We start from the raw sequence: 24538 nt of genomic DNA, 5'->3' as shown, positions 1-24538 counted from the left end.
CCGTGGAGGACCTGCTTTCCGTTTAGTCCTAGACAGTTGGCCAAAAATGATAATTTTCGGCAACCTGCCATCCTTCATCCGCAGAACGTGCCCTAGCCATATCAACTTTTCTACCATTATCGCCTTAGGAAGTGGGATTGAACCGCATTTTTTGTACAGCATACGGTTTGAAATACGATCAGTCAGCCGGGTACCCAGAACAACCCGTAGGCAATTTCTCTGGAAAACATCCAGCAAATCTTCATCCGCTTTTCGGAGCGCACATAATTCAGAGCCATTATGGCCACCGTCATCACTGCAGCTTACAATATTCTAATCTTGGTTTGCAGACTTATCTTCCTGTTCTCCGAAACCTTTTTTTAACTGTGAAAAAAACACCCTGAGCCTTGGCTATTCTACTTTTAACATCTTCGCGGCTCCCACCGTCTTTACTAGTAATACTATCAAGGTAAGAGAAGCTGTCCACCAAATCAATATTTTCGTTATCCAACATCACCTTTACATCTTCACTTATTCCCAGCCTTAGTAACTTAGTCTTCTCAACCGATAACATCAATGATTAGTCCCTGGAGCTGGTGACTGAAAACAATGAGATCAAGGACGTTACTGCATCACTAAATAGCCCAATTAAGACCCTAATACCAGCATACAATGGTGAAAGAGGGGAGGGTATATCACCCAAGATTGATCCAAATGACAAAACGGTATTGCACCCATTAACTGCTCATTTTGGCTCTCACTCAATCTAAGAAATTTCGCATAGGATCCATGCAATGTTTTTACTTCAGGTTGTAGTAATAAACGCGCTATATCTTCAAATTTACATACATTTCGCATACAAAATGTGACATTTTACATATGTTTAAATATTATAATTATTTAGAAGCTGGAGTGCAATAAAAGTAGAAAAACTTCAAATGATCACTCGTAAACAATTGAAAAGCAAAGGATACAATTTCACAAAGGTAGCGTTATTTCCGCAAATCAAGGTTTTTCAAGGTTCAATCGGGTTTAATTAAAAAAAGGAAATAACTAAACTTAAAGTACACTGCTCTGTGACAAAACTCGCGTTGAGACCCAGAATCAATGGGATTAACTCCAAGGGAACAAAGCATAAGAACAATGATACACCCACTGAGAATGCTGAGTGAATAGGGGTCTAAAAGTAACTCACTAGGCAGGAATATACTTCAGATTTCGTATCGCCGCCATGAGTCTAGGGTATAGACTATTATTGCTTCAAATGCTGGTTCTCTTCAAATTTTCAAAAAGAAAGAGAAATGAAGACTCCTCGCAATTTTTCATGTAAGGAATACTGATTTTCTTCACAATTCAAAGCGTAATTCCTTTCAACTACAATAGAATTATGCGAGCATATTCCCCTGAAATAAGTTTTTCTTTGCAATAGAACTTCTGGTAGAAACAGTTTAATCATATCTTTTTTTAATATGGTGGATACCCAGTTAAAAACAGGATACTGATCATTAAGAATGTGGGTTTAGACAAAGAGGAAGTACCTACTGATTTTTAGGAAAAGCAAAGAATACAATTTAACAAAGGCGGCGTTATTTTTGCACATCAGTGGGATAAACTCCGAGGGAACCTAGCAAAAGATCATCATACGCCACCTGAAAATACTGCGTGAATACAGGTCTAAAAGGAACCCACTAGGCAGAAACCTGCTTCATATTTGGATAGGATAAATTTCCCAGATTAATAAAATAGGTAGCTCGCTTTAATTCACCAAAGCCCAGCAAAAGCCACTCAACTTAATTCAAATAACACAACGAATGACAAATACAGTTTTTCTCCTTTCTAACATCTTTGGGTGTACTCCGACACTGTGAAGAGTATTTATTCAATTAATACTCGCCCTTATCTTTGCTATTCCAAGTAATCTTCTTGATTGCTTACATCCAGCAATCCAAATAAGAGAAGGATTACTAATCTCTATTTGCGTCACAATATGATGTCATACATATAAGTTCTACAAATTTTCACTCAATATTTTTGATAAGCATTAAAGACTTTATTTTGTTAAATTCTGGGTTGACTACCCATTGCACAAGGCTTTTTGATTAATTTTAGGCAGTCCTTTTTATTCTTATTTATGTTAGTATTATGGGATCAATCATAGTCTTACACCGATTACAATCTCAAACGTCGATTATACTTATTCGCTATGTGAAGGTTTAGTAGCGTGCATTTCTAAGAAAAATAAAGACCCGAAATCCCATGACGCATACAGACTGGTTACTTTAAGTTTGACGATTGGCAAGCTTCTTGAAAAGCTTATCTATAATAAAACTAGCTGTTGCGCCACACCAACACCGAGCTTTGTTGATGGTGATTGCTAATCGAATATCCCCTGTGTCCCCGTCGTCATTTATATATCCCCCTGTACCCTTCCGGCGTCCCCGTTGTAGTTGTGTTCCTGTGTCCCGGTCGTCATTTATATTCCTTGTGTCCTGGTCGTCATTTGTGTCGGTCGGTCCCGGTCTGTAATTCCTCTTTGAGTGTCCCGGTCGTCATTTATATTCCTTGTGTCCCAATGTTCTGGTCGTCATTTGTGTCCCGGTGTCCCAGTCTGTAACGTCATAAAGTCTTCAATGGCTCTGGTGGTGCAACCAGTTGAGGAAGTTTATAAATTTTCCAGAGGCGCAACACATTCCCATTGTTTCTCCATTAAATTTCAAGGCCTTGCAATAGGGACAAATTTTGGACATAGTCCCGATTTGAACACATCTACTCAAGCTATAATCATCGATCAGGTAGTACCTGAATGCCAGGCGATAATTTTGACGTTGCTCTTGTGATTCCTTGGCACGCTTTCTTTTGGCATTATCTTTGAGCCGCAAGCCTTTTTTCACGTTGTTCTTGTGATTCCTCGGCACGCTTTCTTTTGGCATTATCTCTTTGAGCCGCAAGCCTGTTTTCACTTTGTTCTTGTGGTTCCTCCGCATGATTTTCTCGGTAATTTCTCGTTGAGCCTCAAGCCTGTTTTCACGTTATTCTTGTGATTCCTCGGCACGCTTTCTTTTGGTATTATCTCATTGAGCCGCGAGCCTGTTTTCACGTTGTTCTTGTGATTCCTCGGCACAATTTTTTTTGGTAATTTCTCTTTGAGACGCAAGCCTGTTTTCATGTTGTTCTTGTGATTCCTCGGCACGCTTTCTTTTTGAGCCATATATCGACGCAAGTCACTTGTCTAATGCCGATAGCATTCTTCTCTTGGCTGATAATCTTGGAGCACTCCAGAACACTGTTGATGTTGTTTGCTCCGGACTGAAAGAAATCGGTCTTTCAGTTGCTACTTCCAAAACAGAGTTTCTTGTCTTTGGCCTGGAGATCATCTCCAATGATACAATCCCAGTTGGTCCCACCAAAATCTCATCTTCCAGTTCACTTAGGTATTTAGGCCTTCAATTTGAAACTTCAATTAGATCCACTAGGCAGCTTGTGATTGTTTCTTTGAAAGAGAAACTAAGAAAATCTTATGGTCTTCTCGCCAGGATGAAGGACCATTTTGATAAGAGAACGCTTGGTCGGTTGCATTTTTGCACTACTTCTGTTATTTTTTACACCTTTTTGGAAATTATTCTCTGCATCTGACAAAAGGCAAATCCGATCGCTTTTCTTTAGGTTCTGCAAGTATTTTCTTAGTATCCCCATTTTGAATCGTAATAGTTATATTTCACGACGGTACGTTATTGATTTTCCACTGACTTGCCTTCTATCAAGTGCCTAGCGTCGCTAGTTGTGAAATCTTATAGTGTTTGACCTATGTACTAAAGCATGAAGAAGACAATGGAAGAAGGGTTGATTCAGTAATACTTATGGAATGTGCAGAAGATAGCGGGAGTGAGTGAGAAGAGCCGTATAGATACCGACCGGGCTATAGACCTTAAACTACTGGGAACAGGCAGCTCAACTACCAACACTTCCAACAACATATCATCAGAATTAAGTGATTTCACAAGGAGAACCTATTGTTAGCTGATTGGATGATATTTTCTTTTTATCTGAAGATATTTTTGTGGAGTCAAAGAGGGGAATGGACTAATTAGGTAGTCCATATACCCTTACACAAAATTTTAGAATTGGAACTGGATGCTGAATGAGTGTTTGAAAGTTAGATTTGTCAAGGATTGCGCGTGATTTTTTGTCTGTGCCCTTTTTGTTTTTATTTTATTTTCTTATACTCTTCTTCAGTGTATTTTTGTTGTTTAGAGAGGGTAACAATAAATTATCATTATTATTATTATAATTGGGTAAAAAGATCAAGCACAATAATGTTGGCTTTGCTTAAAACTTAGTAAAACTGCACTAGATATTCAGCAAATCAAAACTCTATGATATTGTTTTTGGGAAGTCTCATTTTAAGCATTTAAAATTCCAAAATACATTATTGCTTTGGTGCCCAAAATTTTAAAAAATATTAATTTAACATGATTAGATACTCAATTTCTCATAATTAATGCTAATTATAAAAAAAATTAAGGTAAGTTAATTCCACTACTACTATGCGCTTGACGCAGCGTAAAGCCACCTAAAGCCAACAAACTGGTAAACACTCCTCTTTCACCCTCATTAAAGATTTTAAGTTTTTTTTTTTTATATAATACCATCCGAGCTTAATATCCAGTCCAAATATTCTTTCACGACCTTATGGGATATCTAGAAAAGCTTATCTGTCCATAAGGCTACATAATTCAACAGAAGTAGCAATTGACTTATATAGACCATTGACATTGATTTTTCTTCTTTTTTTTTTTGGGGGGGGGGGGGGGGGGTAAACAAAAAATACAAGAAAAGCAGAAAGAATTTGCTTATATTCATTTTTATTATGTATTTACGAGTCGGACAAAACATCTAAGGGGGGGGGGGGGGGGGTTCAAACACCTTACCCACCCCTGGATTACAGCCTTGCTCAGAGCAATCTTGCATTTCCAATGAGTACTGAATTAAAGGAAAATCAAATCTTGGAACGCCAAATGTCAATCAGATGATTAGCTTTACAAGGCTATACTGCTTTATTTTACAAGATTTGTTACCAATGAAAGAAATGTAAGTTTTCTTCCTTTTTTAGAAGAAGGGGGGCTGAAGTCATATAGTCGCCTTAAGTTTAGAATATAGGCAGTAAATGTTGATTGTCTTTACATTTTCAAAAAGAAAGAGAAATAAAGACTCTCAGGAATTTGTTATGTAAAGAATACTGATTTCTTCGCAATTCAAAGTATATTATCTTTTGACTAGAATAGAATTATACAATCATATTCCCCTGAATTAATTTTTTTGCAATAGAAGTTATGATAGAAATAGTTTATTCTTATCTGTGTTTTTTTTTAATATGGTGGATACCCAGTTAGAGACAAGATATTGAACATTATGAATGTGATCTTGACAAAGAGGAATTACCTACTGATTTTAGGAAAACTTTGATGAAACCCCTATGTAAAAATGGTGATAAGACTGAATGTAGTGATTACGTATAAAGGTATTGGTTTGATTTCAGTCAGAAGCAAATCACTTAGCACGGCAATGCTTGTCAAATTATGAAATATTGTAGATGAGGTCACAAGAGGGACTTGATATTGGAGGTATTTAATTTAGCAGATAAAAACCTATAAAGAAAGTTTTACCCTTACAGCGTGTACCAGATTAGTATTTTTAAGAATTTAACGTTATGCACGAAAGCAATATTGCTGCGGGTAGGGTAAAACTGGATGTTAAGAGTTAGTTCAATCTCGAATCAAAGGTTAATCAGGGTTAGTTTATATTTACGCTGCATAAGTTATTCTGAAGGATTACCTCCTATGGGACACACCAAAGCCTGTGAGAGAAAATAGTAGTAAATGGAAGGCAAAACTCCTAGATTTAGGTTCAGTTATATTAATAGGGGGGAGGCAGAAGGCACTTGTACCCTCCCCTACATTTTTAAAACAAAAAACACTTTTGGGGGGGGTATCTTATAAGAAAAGCGTTTCTTTTTGCTTATTGTTTTTATGAAAAATTTCTCCCCCCCCCCAAAAAAAAATGGAAAAATATATTTACCCTCCCCTACCCATACCAATTTGTTGAGAGTTTACACCACTTTCATGAATCCATCAAACTAGATTAGGTTATGCAGTCGAGTTGAGTTTCCTAGGCAAATTTTCTAGTGAACTGAATGAATTTTGAAGGTTTTGGGAATCTTAAGTGCGAGAGCAGCCTGGAAAACCATGACTAAGAAGATTAACCCACTTAAATACGAACAGATAGGGAAGAACAAGTGGACAGCTTCACTTACCAAGTGGAATTATTAGGAAAGGAAGTTGGATGCAAAGAAGACCTGAAAAGTAAAACATCCACGACACAAGGTTTCTTTACTTGTTGAAAAATACTTGAACGAATAGGAATATATGTGATGGACAATAATTTGGAGAGTAGAAGCTACAGAAATGTCAGTTCTTATTCATTGTCTGAAACATGAGCGCTTCAAAAAGTTGAGGGAGGTAGTATGCTTAATTGTCCTAGGATAATTTTAAAGTATTCATTTAAGGGGCAGTATAGAAAAAAAGAATGGTCCACTCTCACAGTATAGTTTTATAATCAAGCAGGATTAATGTGACTGCATCATGTTCTACGGAAGAAAAATTTGGGTAGCCAAAAATAGTTCTTTTCCCCAATACAGGTGGGACTAAATAAAAATTACGACGTCCTCAAACGAGGTGAGAAGGGGTCACAAGAAAAGATTTAGAGTGAGGGTTCCACGTCAGTGAGTACAGGATAAAACTTTAAATTGAGTGGGATGGAAGAGGAGCATCCGCAGCTATGTTCGTGTTAGGCAGCTTAGTGGTGCGATGAGTTGTTAGAGGTTACAGTAAAGAAACTTTCAAACACCCCTTCCCCCAAGTTATGTATTGTGTGCAGCTAGTTGTCCTGTTGACCACATAGTATAGGTCCTAGATGGCATCCTCTTCAAAATCAAAGCTTTTGTTGTCTTCTTTTATAATGGAAACTCAAATTGGTGTTTGAATTAGGGAAATTATAATCATTATATTTGAATATAATTACTATATTTTATATAAAAAGGAGAAGGTCAAATACCTTTTTCTTTGTTTCTTCTTTACTGAAAGGAACAGGAGATTTCGGAGGCATGACTTCAGAAGGTGGCGGCAGTGTCAACAGGTTTCCACTAGCAGCTATCCCAGCAACACCAGTGCAATATGAATTTTTCACCATAGAGTGGCAACACTTATATCCCCATTGTCCAGAATTCCACCAGGACCCCCAGACAGTTGTATGGTTGTTGACAAAAACGTCTTCTTCATATCGAGACCTTATTACTTGCTTTTCCCCACCTATAAAATTTAAGATTACAAATTTGAGTACCGAATTATCATTACTCCGTCAAAAAAAAACGTTAAAAGAGGTCAAAACAAAATACAGGCTCTTGAATGACTAATAAAAAAAAAGAACTCTCTCAACCAAGGCACGCTCTGGTACCCCCGGAAATTTCGGATTTTTTTAAAAACTGCTCTTATAATTTATCATATTTTCTATATAATTCACCTTATTTTGTGAATTTTGGAACGCGTGCCTTTTATAAGAAATGTTGAGACATCAAATTAAATCTATGCATGCATGTCTGCGTCAGTCACTTAAGAACAGTTTCGACATGGCAAAAAATTTTATTTACTACTATGCAAACAGCTTCTTCCTAAATAGGAGAGATTAAATGAAAATCCCCAAATAAATGTTGAAGCTTAGACAAGTAACACGACGGCTATTAAGCAAGCAAGGAAATCCTCCCTCACCCAGTTGGCAACACACTAAATATGTGCCTGGTTTGGGAAAGTGATGCCACGAATTTGACCCCTTCTGTCCCCGATATAAGTTTCTAGGTACATATCGGTCATATGCAACGCACTTTTTGTTTTATAAATTAGTATGTATAAGTAGCCTTCCGAGACGTGCCCTGGACTTATCTGGCAATTTTAAAAGAATACTTAAAGTCCAAATAGAAATGGAAGAAAAACTTGAGTAGATTTATAAGCAGAATGTTACGTTGCATAATGGGGCATAAGAAATCATCTGATTTTTTGAAAAATTGAAAGACTATTTTTCATTTGTTTGACTTTAACTGGGATTGAGTCCTCTATATATACTACGTAAGATTTATGACGACTGTACACCGTACCGTAGAAGTCCAATTTTGATACCCCTCAAATGAGAAAAACCTTCGTTATTTTAAGGACTAAAGCGGGCCTAAAAATTCCGTTTCCTCAACTGAACAACCTCTCACTCCTGCATAAATTCTGAGAGCCTAATTTTGAATTCCATAACTAGGGGTTTAGGAGTTACAGATTTGAGCACCCTCCCAACATGAGAAGAATTACACTGAAAATAACTATATTTCGGTTATCTAACGCTAAAAAATATCTAACAACAACCTTTTGTTTAATCAACACCCCTCCCCCCTCCAACAAAAATACTGAGTAGAGCAATGAAGACCCTTGCAATGTTGGTATTCTCGTACTTCTTTTTTCAAAATATTAAACTAAGTATAAAAAAAAACCGTTCTGAGCCAAAAGACAGCTCATCTTTTATTCATGTCGAATACAGTACTTCCCCTCTGACAAATTAAATTAAAATCATTTGTGTAGCTCAGGGTTACATTTCAAATGAAAAACCTCTATTATTGATGTGACTGTCAATATAGGAAATGAAAACTTGAAGTATACAACAGTAGATAAGCAGCTACAGTCGGGCGTTAATTAATCAAATGAAAGTAAACTTTCATGTCTTTTATAAGCCGAGAACGGAACAATCTTTTGAAACTGGGTGCGTAAGATGATAGCAAAAGAAATATTCCTAATAAAATTACAAAAGTAATGAGAAAGATTTAGAGAGAAAAAATTGTTTCTATTCAAAAAAGGACTGGATTACTTGGATTTTCCAGAAAATTTTGATTTGAATACTGTGTCAATACAGGATGAAAGACAAGAAATTTACAATGTTCATTGATTTCCAACTGAATATTTCGAAACGTGAAGTCAGGTACGTAAAACGGGGAGGGGTATTCCAAATCCTTGTTCTGAATGGCAATATCTCGGCAATATCTCCCTTTTTCAAACAGTTAGTTTATCTCTCTTTTAGGGCTCTGATGGGTTTCCCCCCTCGAAACAAGCTCCTGCGAACTAACCTGAATATGTGGTCTATTACAAAAGAAGAAGAAATATTCAAAAGTTAAATGAGTTTTTCTATGCTCGGAAAAATAGGAATATCTATTAACTAGAATGGCTGTTAACTGGTAAAAGAATCAAACAGTTCGTGGCAACTATGAGTAAGGAGCGACTCAGACCAATAGTAACCGAAACTCTAAAAAGAGAATTTTGAAAACGATTAATACCTCAAAATAATTGGCTTTTTATGCAGGCTTGTAATATACAAAACTCATTTACTTTAATGTTACCCATCAAAAGTTACAAGCCTGAGAAAATTCACCTCATTTCCAAAAAAGGAGGGAAAACACCCTATAAAAGGCAAGCGGTCTTAATAAAACTCGCTCCATTCGAGGCACCACATCAGGGAGCTCCATTCGAGGCACCATATCTCAAGTTTTTTTATCTTAAAGTATCAATGCTTAAATTGCAATAATTCTATAAGTGGTTTCGCAATATTAAGGGCACCAACAGCTCTTAAAATACGCAGCATACAGCACAAAATATTCTTATTTATCTAAACTAGGGATGACCGACGTGGTTCAATAGCAAGTCAAATAGAGTCAAGGGCTCTGGCACTCATTTTTTTTTTCTACTTTAGAAATTTGAGTTGATGCATTTGACATGCAGACGGGTCAAGCATCACTAGGATTTGTGCCTTTAAATTCAAATCAAACAAAAAAGCTCGTTAAGAATAAATGTCTAGTTCCATTCCATTTAAGAGACCAAAAAACCTTCAAAGACTTACTTCGAAGATCCTTTCCAAATTCTACTACCAGTTTTTATTCTAGTTTAACGAGTCTCAGGAAGTGTGTTGGAGGCACCGCTTTTTATTTTGTTCAACAAAGCGTTCATATAGCTTCTACTAAGGCAACATTAACAAGCTATTTAACCCTAACTCTAATTTTTTCTAAAGTGAAGAAATTTCTTCTAGCACATTTTTCCCTGGAAACAGAGTCATCTCATAGAAGTCAATGCTTTATATTGTCAGGAAAAAATATAATTAAAAAAGCACGAAACAAAACATCATTCTACGTCACAACAGAAAAAATTGTTTTTTAATTACGAATATTTAACAATTTAGCGGTTGAGAGGTCAAACTGGTAAGGTCCATAAATCTGGAAAATTGGGCTGTAAAAAATTATTTAGTTTTCAACAGGCAAGTTATTTGTCCCTATCTTTGGCGTCAATCCCTATTTCCCAAAAATACCATTGTCAACACATATAGCTTTGAAAAAAAGAGCCAAAAGTAGACAATCATATTGACTTCTCAATTAACAAAATCAAATTCAACATGACATAAATGGGGAATTACAACATTTCAAATTGGGGATGTCGTCAAGAGATAGTTATATCAATCTCAACATACCTAAAGATTCTGTATGACAATCAAATTTACTTGAAAAATGCTGTTATTTTGATTTGAATCCGTGTCATCCATTCAAGTCAAAAAAGGAAAGGCACGGTAATTCAAACCTTCGTAGTCCACGAAGTCTTAGATAGACCGACAGTTAGTCGATTTTAAACAACTATTAAACAAATAAAAAACAAGTCTTTCCAACTAAAAGTAAGGAGCGACATTAAAACTTAAAAGGAACAAAAAATTATTTCATATATGAAAGGGACTGTCCCCTCCTCAACGCCCAGCTCTTTATGCTAATGTTTGACTCTTTCTCACAGCTCTATTTTTCAAAATAATACAAAACTTTAGCATAAAGAGTGGGGCGTTGAGGAGGGGACAGTCCCTTTCATATACAGAATAATTTCTGTCCATTTTAAGTTTTAATGTGGCTCCTTACTTTCAGTAAAAAACTTTTTCTTTTAATTAATACAATATAAGGATTGCACTGTTGTCCCTAGCTACGATTAGTAATGAAGCTTCAAGCAAACTCTCCCCCTACGCAAAGATCCACCGAACCTCCAATCCAATACTTGAATTATCTTTCATTTATTTCTGGCTGGTTCTTTAATTCAGTACTCCTCTTGTCGAGTTAACTTCGAAAGGTTAGATTTTTTATGAGCACTGAGGACGACTTGGTGGAGGTCCATGTCGAAATATTTGCTTGTTTTTTGTCTTTATATTTTGTTACTGGCTGACAAAATCCTCGTTTGCCCACCTATTTGATTTGATTTTTCATTTATCACATCCTTTCCTTTCTTGGTTTCAAACATCATGTATAGCCAGTGTGTTCTTAGAATGTGTTTACGTCAAGCTTACGGGGAGCATTTGACCCATATTGTTTAAGATTTTTTAAATTGTGTTAAAAAACATGCAAATCGTATTTGTCAGTTCAATTTTTTAGAAATTTATGCGAAATCGAATTCTTCCTCCTTCTTTACGTTTCAATCAACACTTAGGCATTCAATCTGAAGGCCCGTTTATCCAGAGAATGGGTTTTAAAACTTTAACATATATTTTAAAAGACCATAGACTCAAAAGATACGTCCTTAGTAATAAAATATTTAATTTCAAATATTTACTATATAAGACTTTATACGTTCCAGATTTTCACCGAATATTCCATATCTCACAAAGGTCTTTCCGACTTGTTTTCTTTTAGCGAAAACTCGCTTATCGGAAAAAATTTCAAAATTGGAATTTCAACAAACACGGATTTTTCTTCCTAGATTTTGTCCTGGCTCTCCTTTGGAAAATCTAAGGGTTGTTTCTCCTTCACAATCTTTTTCAGTGAAAAGATATTTTTAGAAATTACCATATAGATGTTTAGTGTCCACATTTTGCCAACATAACGCTGTCAAAACTGGTAATGTTTCAATTTGTTATTTATATAGTAAACTTGCAACCATTCTTTTCAGAATTTACACTTTTATTTACATTGCACTCTATCGTCGAATAGTTGTTTAAAAGCGACTAACTCTAACTTTTTTTAAGACTTCGTCGTCTAAGAAGGTTTGAATATTGAATTACAATGCCATTCCTTTTTTGACTCGAATGGATGAAACTAATTCAATTTAAAACAACGGCATTTTTCATTTTGCTAATATAACGCGGGAAAAACTGGTTATTGTTCATTTTTTATTTATTTATACTCTAAACTTGCTAAAACTCTTTTCAAAAATCATAATCTTACTTATATTGCACTCTAACTATAGGAAATAGGGATTGACGCCAAAGATAGGGACAAATAACTTGCCTGTTGAAAACTAAATAATTTTTTACAGCTTAATTTTCCAGATTTATGGACTTTGCCAGTTTACCCTCTCAACTGCTAAATTGTTAAATATTCATAATTAATAAACAATTTTTTCTGTTATGACGTAGAATGATGTTTTGTTTCGTGCTTTTTTAATTATATTTTTTCCTGACAATATAAAGCATTGACTTCTATGAGATGACTCCGTTTCCAGGGAAAAATGTGCTAGAAGAAATTTCTTCACTTTAGAAAAAATTAGAGTTAGGGTTAAATAGCTTGTTAATGTTGCCTTAGTAGAAGTTATATGAACGCTTTGTTGAACAAAATGAAAAGCGGTGCCTCTGACACACTTCCTGAGATTCGCTTAACTGTAATAAAAACAGGGAATAGAATTTGGAAAGGATCTCCGAAGCAATTCTTTGAAGGTTTTTTCGGGCTCTTAAACGGAATGGAACTAGACGTTTATTCTTAACGAGCTATTTATTTCTTTGATTTGAATTTAAAGGCACAAGCCACAGTGATGTTTAACCCGTCTGCATGTCAAATGCATCTACTCAAACTTCTAGAGTAGAAAAAAAATTAGTGCCAAAGCCCTTGACTCAGTTTGACTTGCCCAAGAACCACGTTGGTCAGCCCTAGTTTAGTATAAGTATAATATAAGTATATTAGTATTTGGTATAAGAATATTTCATGTTGTATGTTGCATATTTTAAGAGCTTTTAGCCCCCTTAGTTTATTGCGAAACAACTTATAGAATTGTTACAATTTAAGAATTTGACACTTTAATTTTAAAAATATGAGATTTAGAAGTTCTCTTTCAACGTCCAAATGTCTTGGGACCAACAAGCGATTTCGGGTAGCTACCGAACAAAAGAATTTTCAATAACAACCGAAAGAAGGCATTTCGGGTTTTGTCACACTAAAATACCATTTCATTGTGTACTTATATACGTATATACTAGCTATATGGTGTCTATGAAATGATAACCTTTCGAGTAAAAATGATATTTTATGTATTTTAACATGAGCAAACTACTACTACTACTACTAATAACTCGCTGCAGCACCAAGCCGCCTGAGGCCAACACAGCTACGCACGCTCCTCCTCCAACCTAATCTATTTAAAGCCTCCCTCTTTACACCCTCCCAGGAAGTTCCCATTTCCTTTAAATCTTTATTTTTGACATCCTCCCAACCCAGACAAGGACGACCTGCTTTTCGTGTAGCCCCAGGCGGTTGGCCAAAAAGGCCAATCTTCGGTAATCTGTCATCCTTCATTCGTAGAACGTGGCCTAGCCATCTCAACCTTTCTTTCATTATAGCCCTAGAAAGTGGGATTGAACCACATTTTTCGTACAACCTACTGTTTGAAATACGGTCAGTCAGCCGGGTACTCAGAACAATCCGTAGGCAATTTCTCTGGAAAACATCTAGTAAATTTTCATCTGCTTTTCGGAGCGCCCATGCTTCAGAACCATATTTGACCACTGTCATCACTGTAGCTTACAATATTCTAATCTTGGATTGCAGACTTATCTTTCTATTCTTCCAAACTTTTTTTAACTGTGAAAAAACACCCTGAGCCTTAGCTATTCTACTTTTAACATCTTCACTGCTCCCAACATCTTTACTAATAATACTACCAGATAAAGTCAAATAGCCTTCCAAGTGCAAAACTACCTAAAATAACTATCAGTAAGTAAATGAAACTCAAAAAGAACAGAAATTAGAATAAATAGCCGAAATAAACTCAAAATGAGCAAAACTTAACATGAGCAGGGCTGATAACCCCTATGACCAGAACACAATTTGCGCTTTACTGAAAAAAAGCAAACAAACAAATAACCGTGGATTGTCAGTTAAATTGACATATACTGACATTCCTTTGTTAAACTTTCGATAATTTTTCATTTATGAAAGTAAGAAAAGTGAAAAATTTTCAAACGTTTTTTCGTTTGTTTTGAATTTGACAAAAACATAATTTCTAGACCTTTCAACTAGACTGAACAACATGGCTATTTCAAAATTTTGATTAGATGTTTTTTGGGCATTGATAAGCGTGGGGGAGGGGGGTTTGTTGTCTTCAAGTTACATTTGAATAATAAAAAGGGCAATAGTCCTTTCAACTTAAAATCGAAAGAGCCTTTTCGAACTTTCTACGATAACAAAAGGCCATCCCAAAATTTCCATCAGATGCATTACGGGAAAATATGAGGTTGGGGTGGGGGGCTATCCACCCACCGATCACTCTGAATCTTAAGAAAGGGCACTAGAACTTCTGATTACCAGTCCAACGAGCCCCCTCCGAAATTTATACGATAATCCTTTCTATATACCTTATATGCCCCCAGGGCATATCTTACCTTGCCCTGAGGGTTGTGGGACGGTTGTCATCCTCAAAGACGTAATTTCTGGTCCTTTCAATTACGTTGAACAAATTGGCTATCTCAAAATTTATTTGATGTGCTTGGGGAAATGGGGACCAAGAGAGAGGGGTTGGTTGCCCTCCAATCACTTTCCACCATTAAAAAGAACACTGGCCCTTTCAATTTCTAATCGAATGAGCTGTTTTATATTAAATATTAGCAATAATAATAATATTTATATTAAATATTTAATAATAAAAGAACTTCATAATTAAATGATAGAATACCCTAAAACTTAATGAAATTTTTTTGTTGAAATAAAAATATAAAATAAAAACAAAATTTGTTAATGAAACAACTTAATAATAATATAATAATAATAATAAATTAAATAATAAATTGATATAAATCATGCAACTATTGGTAACCTGCAGTTGACTATTCAAATATATAATAATAACCGTATTAACGACACTTCTTGACTAATAAAATCCTTGTATAGGCCCTGTAGTGTGTTGCTAAAGCAAGGTTCGATCTCTGGATTCCGTATTACCAAGCTAAAGTCAAGTCTACTGTGTCACTACAGATGCAGTTGACTATTGGTGTCCATGATGTTTAGTTTTGAAAATCCCGTTCTAAGGGCATTGTTTTTGTACCGCTATCATTTGCCCACTGAGCTGCTGAAATCAATGCCCGAACAAAGCTACGTGTACCGGATCCTTTAAAGATGAGACGTCGTCAACTGACTCCGTTCTTTGGACTAAATTGTTAGGACCTTGAATAATAACGACGAGTCCTCCCCTTCCAAACCTGTTTATTCCGTATGTCACGAAGCATATCAACATTTATTATATATATTTTTTCTTGTTTGTCGTACTTTTGTATTGTCTAGTTATTTATGTTGTGCATTTGTCCCGCTATTTAACAATTGTTAAATAGCTGTCTTAAATGTTTTTTTCTCCATTAAATAAAAAGAAAAACAAATTTTTTCAAACAGAAATAAGGAGCAATGTTGAAACTTAGGACGAACAGAAATTATTCCATATGTGATTGGGTCTCCCCCTTCCTCAGCCCTCGCTCTTGACGCTAAACCTTCTTATTCTGATTCAACGGCCTTCTGTTTCAGCAGTCCTTCTTTAAAAATTGGGATAAAAGTCGAAGTTTAGCAAAAAGAGTGAGGCTTCGAGAAGGCAGTAGCCCCCCTCTTATACAGAATAATTTCTATTCGTTTTAAGTTTTAATATTGCTCCCTACTTTCAGTTGAAAAAACTATTTATTTTCTGATCGTTTTTCAAATCATTCCCGGGCCTAACCAAGATATGATGCTGAGTACCTGTCATACAAAACCCCGATTTCTTGCTAGTAAATTACATATATATTTATAATTTTAACTTGTTTGGTAGCGTTCCCCTTTTACAGTATTTCTGCTTAAGAATTCAAATGTTAGATTGTAATTAAAACTTTGGACACAACTTGATCATTTAGTCAAAAATTTTCGATGAACAGTAGTTTTGTTGAACATAAAACTTTTACTACATAATTTGTTGTGGACGGAAAGGGGTATTGTTGCTCATACGGGTATTAAATCTGCGTGAATTTCCATCTTCTCGGTGGGCGAAGCCGTCACGATCTCTACAATAAAGTTATCTGACTTTTAAATATAACGTAGACATATGTTTAAATACATTGAAACATTGCATATATGCTGGAAAAGAGAGATATTGCCATTTTATATCGCTGAAAACCAAACTCCTGGTAGCACTTGCCACCACCATCCTCACGAAATTTACTGGCGAGACACATGATGCCCCGCTCCGCCTGGTAGGCAGGCAAATGTAATCTTTTATACCACTCAGAAAAAGATTGCCTCAATGAAAGGGGCACTATACTCTTCCCCCTAGCAGCAATAATAAAGCGTAGACCCGTTATTCCCAACGTGGGGCGCATATCCAACTGGTGGATGGTGGGGCGTAGCAATATTTTGGTGGGTCATGGGCATTATGTACACCCTTCGACTGACTATACTTTAGAGCCTCAATTTAAAAAAAAAACATTAATCATGTGAATGATGTCACTCCAAAATGCATTTAAAGAGCAAAAAAGATACACAATAATCTTGGATGTTAAAATGTCCATATTAACCATTTATCCTTTTATGGACTAGACGACTTTTCAGGAACGAATGCGTTGCGGTGCAGCATTGATTCCTCTGCAGTTTGGAAGCTCAAGATATAGTTTTTTTTATACTTTTAAATTGATTGGATATCTCAGAATTTTCAATCGATAACATGGTCCTCTTTGGGACAAAAAAACCTAGTTGGGTGCTACAAAATGGTATAAAACGTCAGTTTCCCGTGGTACAATGCGGCCCTGTACCCCAATGGGGTACTTTTTGGCTACCGTATATGGTGGCTCAAATGAAGCGGTTTTTATTAAGACCGCTTGCCTTTTATAGAGTGTTTCCCCCCTTTTTGGAAATAAGGTGAGTTTTCTCAGGCTTGTAACTTTTCATGGGTAATATTAAAGTTAATGAATTTTGTATATTACAAGCCAGCATAAAAACCCAATTGTTTCGATGTATTAAACGTTATAAAAATTCCTTTTTTAAAGTCTCGATTACTTTGGTCCCAGTCGCTCCTTACTCATAGTTACCCCAAACTGTTTGATTCTTTTGTAACAGCTAACAGCAATTCTAGGTAATAGACATTCTTATTTTTCTGAGCTAAAAAAAAAAACTCAGTTAAATTTTGAATATTTCTTCTTCTTTTGTAATAGACTACATATTCAGGTTAGTACGCAGGAACTTGTTTGGAGGGGGAAACCCGTTTGAAAAAGGGAGATATTGCCATTCAGAAGAAGGCTTTGGAATACCCCTCCCCGTTTTACGCACCTGACTTCACGTATTGATATATTCAGTTGGAAATCAATGAACATAGTAAACGTCTTGTCTTTCATCTTGTATGGAAATTAAATTTAAAAAAAAACAAGTTTTTTTAACTGAAAGTAAGGGGGCAATATTAAAACTTAAAACGAACAGAAATTACTCCGTATATGAAAGGGGCTGTTCCCCCCTCAACACCCCGCTCTTTAAGCTCAAGTTTGACTCTTTCTTTCAACTCTACTTTTTAAAACAGTAAAAAACTTTAGCGTAAAGAGCGGGACGTTGAGGAGGGAACAGTCCCGTTCAAATACATTTTTGTATATGTTTATGCAAAAAATTCACATTTTCATAGATATGAGCTTGAAACTTCTACTGTAGGGTTCTCTGATACCCTAATCTGACGGTGTGATTTTTGTTAAGATTCTATGACTTTTGAGTGGTGTTTTCCCCTATTTTCTAAAGTAAGGCAAATTTTTTCAGGCAGGTAACTTTTGATGGTTAAGTATAAACTTAATGAAACTTATCTATTTAAAATCAGCATTAAAATGCGATTCTTTAATATAATTATTATTATAAAATTTCCGTTGTTTAGAGTTTCGGTTACTATTGAGCCGGGTCGCTGCTTACTAGAGTTGGTTACCACGAACTGTTTGACAGTACTCAAGTAAAAATTTTCGGAAAAATTCGGAAGTAATCCAATCCTTTTTTGAATAAAAGTAATTTTTTTCTCTAAATCTCTCTCAATACATTTGCAATTTTATTTGGAATGCTTCTTTTGATATCATCTTACGCACCCAGTTTCAAAGATTGTTCCGTTCTCGGCTTTCAAAAGACATGAAAATTTACTTTCATTTGATTAAATAACGCCCGACTTTGACTGTTTATCTACTCTTGTATACTTCAAGTTTTCATTTCCTATATTGATAGTGACATCAATAATAAAGGTTTTTCATTCGAAATGAAACCCCGAGCTACGCAAATGCTTTTAATCTAATTTGTCAGAGAGGAAGTACTGTAGTCGACATGAATAAAATATGAGTGGTCTTTTGGCTCAGAACGAGTTTTTTTTTTTTTTTTTTTTTTTTTTTTTTTTTTTTTTTTTTTTTTTTTTTTTTTTTTTTTTTTTTTTTTTTTTTTTTTTTTTTACTATTATATATACTGAGTTTAGTATTTTGAAAAAAAAGAAGCACGAGAATACCAACATTTAAAGGGTCTATGGTACAGTGTACAATCGTCATGAATTTTACGAAGTATATAGAGGACTGAATCCCAATTAACGTCAAACAAATGCAAAAATTGTCTTAAGCCTGAGAAAGATTGGCAAAAATTATTTATTTTCAAAACAGACTTTTCTAGTAGAAAGATATAATATTTAAGAAATTATGAGCCATGCGGATGCCTATCGTTTTCTGCGTGAAATATGTATTTAATAACGATTGCTTAAAACCACAGAGAAACAGATAGTTTACATGTAAAAAATATCTTATAATTAAAAATATTTTCCTTATTTTAGCTGTATTAAAATTTTATAGAACTGATCGGGTTGAATTTAACTTTTTATTCTTTTTCCCAACTCTACCTTTCACGCTAAAGGCAATAAGTTTTTGCAAGTTGAGACTGTTGGCTTCCCTTTCAGTTGCGGCATTTGAGATGTGCCGTAGGAGAGGGGCAATTACCCCCTAGTTTTCACTATATTTTTTTTCTTTGAGAAAGTAAAAACTATACTCCATTCCTAGATTTTTCGTATTTTCAATAACTTTTTTTATATCTTCATTAATAAAAAAACAGACAAATCCCCTACTTTATATTTTGGGAATTGGCACCAGCTTCCCATTTAAGCATATGCTCAGGGGTGCTACCTGAGGAACGCAGGGGGGCAGAGTACAATTACCCCTACTAGACTCTTAAAAATTCCTTTTCTTCGTATCTTCATTGGTAAAAAACTGAAGAAAATTTTTGCCCCACCACCTTACATTTTTGTGAATTGGCGCCCCTGTTCTCTTCCCAGAATAAGCTTAAAGAACGTTGTGATTGGCTAAAAAAAAATGGATTGCACAGGTAATTCAATAAAATTAAAGCACATTTTTTACTATTAAGTTATAGGAAAAAAAGATATTTATTTCTTTTTGCAAAACTATGTTTAAGTTTAATTAAAGAACACTACCCACGACCCGTTGCTATGATTGTGCAATATGAAAGATTTAACGCGTCAAATGCACTTCATACCTTTTGTTAGGGTCACTCAAATAACATACTACTACTACTCCTAATGCTACTGATAACCCACTACAGCCACTAGCTGACTGTGGCAAACACAGCTATGCACACACCTTTTTCACCCCGATATATTCAGAGCCTTACTCTTTTACTCCTCCCATGGAGTTCTAACTTTCTCACGTCCTTTTATAGAAAGTTCCAGGATGTTCAACTATTCGTTCGATTCCAAATGGGTAGCAAAAAGGCAAGATTTTGGGCAACCAATAATCCATTAAGTTTGACTTAACCATCTAAATCTTCAGTTCATTTTAGCCCTAAAAAACTGGATTAAGCCATATTTTTTTGTGCAACTTATTCTTTGAAATAAGGTTATTGAAACAAGTAGCCTACCCAAAGCTGCCTCTATGAAGTTCCTCTCGAAGCCCTCTAGCGCATCTTCCTCAACCTTCTGAAGCACCCACGCTTCAGGGCTATACTTAACAACTGTCATTACAGTCGCAACTAGCATGCTAGTCTTAGTCAGGAATGCCACCTGTAGCATAAAAGTGCTATTTTAGCACTATTTCATCATGTGTAACACTGTAGCAAGTGCTGCATTAAGCTCTTTTTCTCTTATATGACCAAATTGAAAACTTAAAACATTCAAAATGCAATTACGGGATGTGTCTAATCAAAATTAAATAAAAAAACAAGTTGTTTAAATGAAAGTAGGGAGCGACATTAAAACGAACTGAAATTATTCCGTATACGAAAGGGGTTGTCCCCTCCTGAACACTCCGCTCTTTACGCTAAAGTTTTTTATTGTTTTAAAAAGTAGAGTTGTGAGAAAGAGTCAAACTTTAAGGTAAGGAGCGGGGCGACCTCACTGTTTATGCTAAAGTTTTTTTGAATTTTAAAAATAGCTTAATATTCTAATTAAACGGTCCTTGTGTATCAGAAGTCATTCTTAAATAATTGGAACAAAAAGCCAAACTTTAGCGCAAAGTACGAAGTACTGAGGAGGGGGCAATCCGTTTTAGGTTTTAATATTGCTTCTTACTTTCAATTGAAAACATTTTTTTTTTTTTTTAGTTTTATGATACAACGAAAATAAAACACTCAGCTGAAAGAAACTGATGGCTATTGCAAGTTCATACTTTTTGCACAATAAAGCAAGGCAACAACAAGTACAGTTGAACCCAAAAGGAGGAGAAACCCTCCCCTCAGGATTGTCTGGATAATTCTAACCCCAAACCAACCAAAAAGTTACAAAAACAGTGTTTTCAAGATTAAGGAGGGGATATTTGTTTGTTTTTTTTTTGCAATGAAAAAGATAAAAAAAGCTCTCTTTCAAAATTTACGTTTCTGGCACAAAGCCAAAACCTGCTCTTTCTTGGAGTGAGTAAAATAAGCAATTATTTTCCTCTCTTTCACTCAAGAATAGAACCGAAGTTGGGAAGCCAAGGTTTTTATATTTTTTTTTTTCATGTATATAGATGGCTTTGACCGAGGAAAAACGAATTACGGCTTATAGTTATCATCATTATATATTATTTTATAATTATATATATTATTATATATTATATATATTATTATATATTATATATATTATTATATCTTATATATAATATTATATATATATTATTATTACATATTATATTATATTATATAATTATACATATTATACATCGTATTATAAACGAATTACGGCTTACAGTTATTATAGTCATCAACGACTTACGGCTTATAATTATAGTTATTATCATGACCCTAATTTGTTGTTATCTTGCCAAAGGCGTCTCGAAAGTATAAGAAAATTATTAAATAAGCAAAACAAATAGCAAACTTCAAAATTTAATCTAAAAAAAAACTAAAAAATAAAATAGAGGCAAAGACTAGTATTCGTTTCGATTTTTCCAATCCATTAAAACTTTAAACGTATCCTATAATGTATTTCTTGGATCAGGCTCGCAAATTAAAATTTTTGTGAAAGAAATGAATTTTGTAAATTTATCGATTTATCAAAAAGACAACCAGTATCTTCAGCTTCTTGTAAGATTTTTGCAAAACAAGAAAAAAAACTAACGGCATACAAGAAAAATCAGTCGTTTTCCAATCCTAACCTCCCTCAAAAACTTTACTTCTTGGGTAAAAAAGTTTTCCAAAACTAAACCCCCTCAAAAACCTTAGTCGCAGGGACTCGAAAGGACGCATAATCCGCAGCAAGAAAAGACGCGCTCTTTCTTGAACTTCTAGATAAAATAATTGGTTTATCAGATTAAAGTTACTCTTAGTAAGAAATAGCATTTTTTCAATCAAATTTCGTCTGATGTTCTAAGGACATTCACGATTATTGATTCAAAATAGTTAGTTGGTAATTTTCAATTATTAGCTTATATATTTTCTTCGCTGAGGCAGAAATATCAGATTTTCCAGGTTTCGCAATGCTTCAAATCTGTTGCCCAGAGAATCCAGCTAGAATTGATGAGAATGTTTAGCATTTGCTAATTTATTTCCAATATCCCAGGTAACTTAACCCCGGAAGCCAACTTGTCGGGGGGCTTCATTGGTAATTTTTTCGTCTCAACAAAGATGAGAGGGATGCTTCAAGAGAATTAAATACAAGGCTCCGAGTGAAAAAATAAACTAGAATAAAGAGTGCATAGAAAGAGTAGGAGAAGAGGATGGCAATGACATAATAACTTGTATCGCTCTATAAAGCCAAAATCTTTAACAAAATTTAAAATTTGATTTTAATTAATTAACACTACATAAACAAAAACCTAATAAAAATCACAAAAATCGATTTCTGTGCACCATTGCTGACCTGAGAAATCATCCTAACCATTCAACACTTACAAAACACTAATCACTCACTTTACTCACCCGCCATCTTTCATCAAACCTACACCCTCCATACGCTTCCTCACACATATCATTCAATTCTTCACACTCGCACCTCAAACGATCCACACTCCAATCCATGTCTCTACAGATATGGCAAAAGAAAGGACCACCCAACCCTTACCTCCTCCAATGATATCTTTTTCTTGCCTAAAATGGTAAACTTTAACTATTGCTTTTTTAAATTTACGTTAAAAACACCTCTCTATCCCATATCTCCTTTATCACCTTGCCGTCTACAGGAAATCAAAAGGCTTCATTCATAATACCAAACCTGTATCTCTGGATTCCGTAAAAATTGTCTATCGTCGTTGCCACTCATTTATATCTATTCTATTCTTCCATATTTCCCCCACTCCAAAATCTCTTAGGATTCTCCTTACCAGGTATGGCCATGAACTTGGGCTCATCTGTAAGAACTTCTGAATAAGCTGATTCGTTTAGCTTCACTCCTGGGGTCTTCACAAAACGTTCTCAGAACCTAGTCCTACTCACTAGGCTACAACTTCTTAGCGAGAAAAAATCTTAAACCTCCTCTAACTACAAAGCTGTTAATGTTGCTATGCTAGTGTGTTGGCTTCAGTATTGTATGATGAATTGTTAGTAGTAGCAGTATCAGAGCAAACTAAGTAAAGAAAGACAGTCTAACCTTTAATAATTTTACCACTCCTCGAATACTCCACATACTGTTCCGTCTGCGCAAGTAAAAGCTCTTTCGGCGGCGCTTGGAGATGTTCTTTACCCCCATACCTCTCAAGAATACCATGTTGTATTCCCTTTTTGATCTCCTCTTTTTTAACCATAAATTCTCTCTTGAGAGCTTCGATTTTAGTAGGCTCAGCTAGAAGATTCACATCTATACCAGACTTGTGTGCTTCCCATGCAAACATTTGCGTCTGAGCATGAGAAACTGTGTCACCAGAAAACCGGACAAAGTTTTCACCAGCATAGTCAACCCTAAAAGGCAAACAGAAATGGTAAGGAAATTACGAATACCTTATAATATCGTCTGCGTATCTATCTTAAGTACCAAGGGCATCAAAATCAAAACATTTTTTGTCCCTAGGGTCCATTTTAGATCTATTCCTGCCTGACAATTACAATTTTCTAATATCGCTCTTTTGCTTGTCTCAAAATTATGCAGTTTTTACGACAGTGACACATTCTCGTCATTTTACCTCGTTGAACCTTGAAAATAACTGAACCGAAATAACTATTTTAGTCTAAATATCTTTAAGCCTAATAAGTCTATTTGGCTATTGAAGTCTAATAAATCAAATAAGTATATTTAACTGTCTAACCATAATAAGTCTATCCATCGATAAAAATCAAACATTAGCAATGCATTGATTCCCAAAGAGACTACACCTTCAAGGAAAACTAATGGATATTTTTAGTTGCAATTATAGCGCAATCGGGCAGTCGATTACTATGATCCGAATATAGAAATGGAATGCTTGTCTATGACTTCCGTATGCTGTTGAAAATTGTAAATAACAACCTTTGGGTAGGAATAGGTACGTCTTCGTATCTATCTTAAGTATCAAAGGCATCAAAATCAAAACATTTTTTGTCCCTAAGGCCCATTTTAGATCTATTCCTGCCTGACAATTACAATTTTCTAATATCGCTCTTTTGCTTGTCTCAAAATTATGCAGTTTTTACGACAGTAACACATTCTCGTCATTTTGCCTCGTTGAACCTTGAAAATAACTGAACCGAAATAACTATTTTAGTCTAAATATCTTTAAGCCTAATAAGTCTATTTGGCTATTGAAGTCTAATAAATCAAATAAGTATATTTAACTGTTTAACCATAATAAGTCTATC

The 24538-nt window shown here is 35.0% G+C and overlaps 1 protein-coding gene across 1 annotated transcript in view; it reads right to left on the bottom strand.

The window, feature by feature from the left end:
- Positions 1-24538, bottom strand: part of LOC136028991 (pre-mRNA-splicing factor SLU7-like) — a 52228-nt gene that overhangs the window by 4274 nt on the left and 23416 nt on the right. The window contains exons 6-7 of the mRNA XM_065706990.1: positions 23358-23665; positions 7090-7343 (exon numbers count right to left, since the gene is read on the bottom strand). Of these exons, the coding sequence (XP_065563062.1) occupies positions 7090-7343; positions 23358-23665 (562 nt within the window). The remainder of the gene's footprint in view (positions 1-7089; positions 7344-23357; positions 23666-24538) is intronic.

Source organism: Artemia franciscana, chromosome 7 (genome assembly GCF_032884065.1).
Source record: "Artemia franciscana chromosome 7, ASM3288406v1, whole genome shotgun sequence".
Lineage (NCBI taxonomy): Eukaryota > Metazoa > Arthropoda > Branchiopoda > Anostraca > Artemiidae > Artemia > Artemia franciscana.
This window is presented reverse-complemented; position numbering and strand designations above follow the sequence as displayed.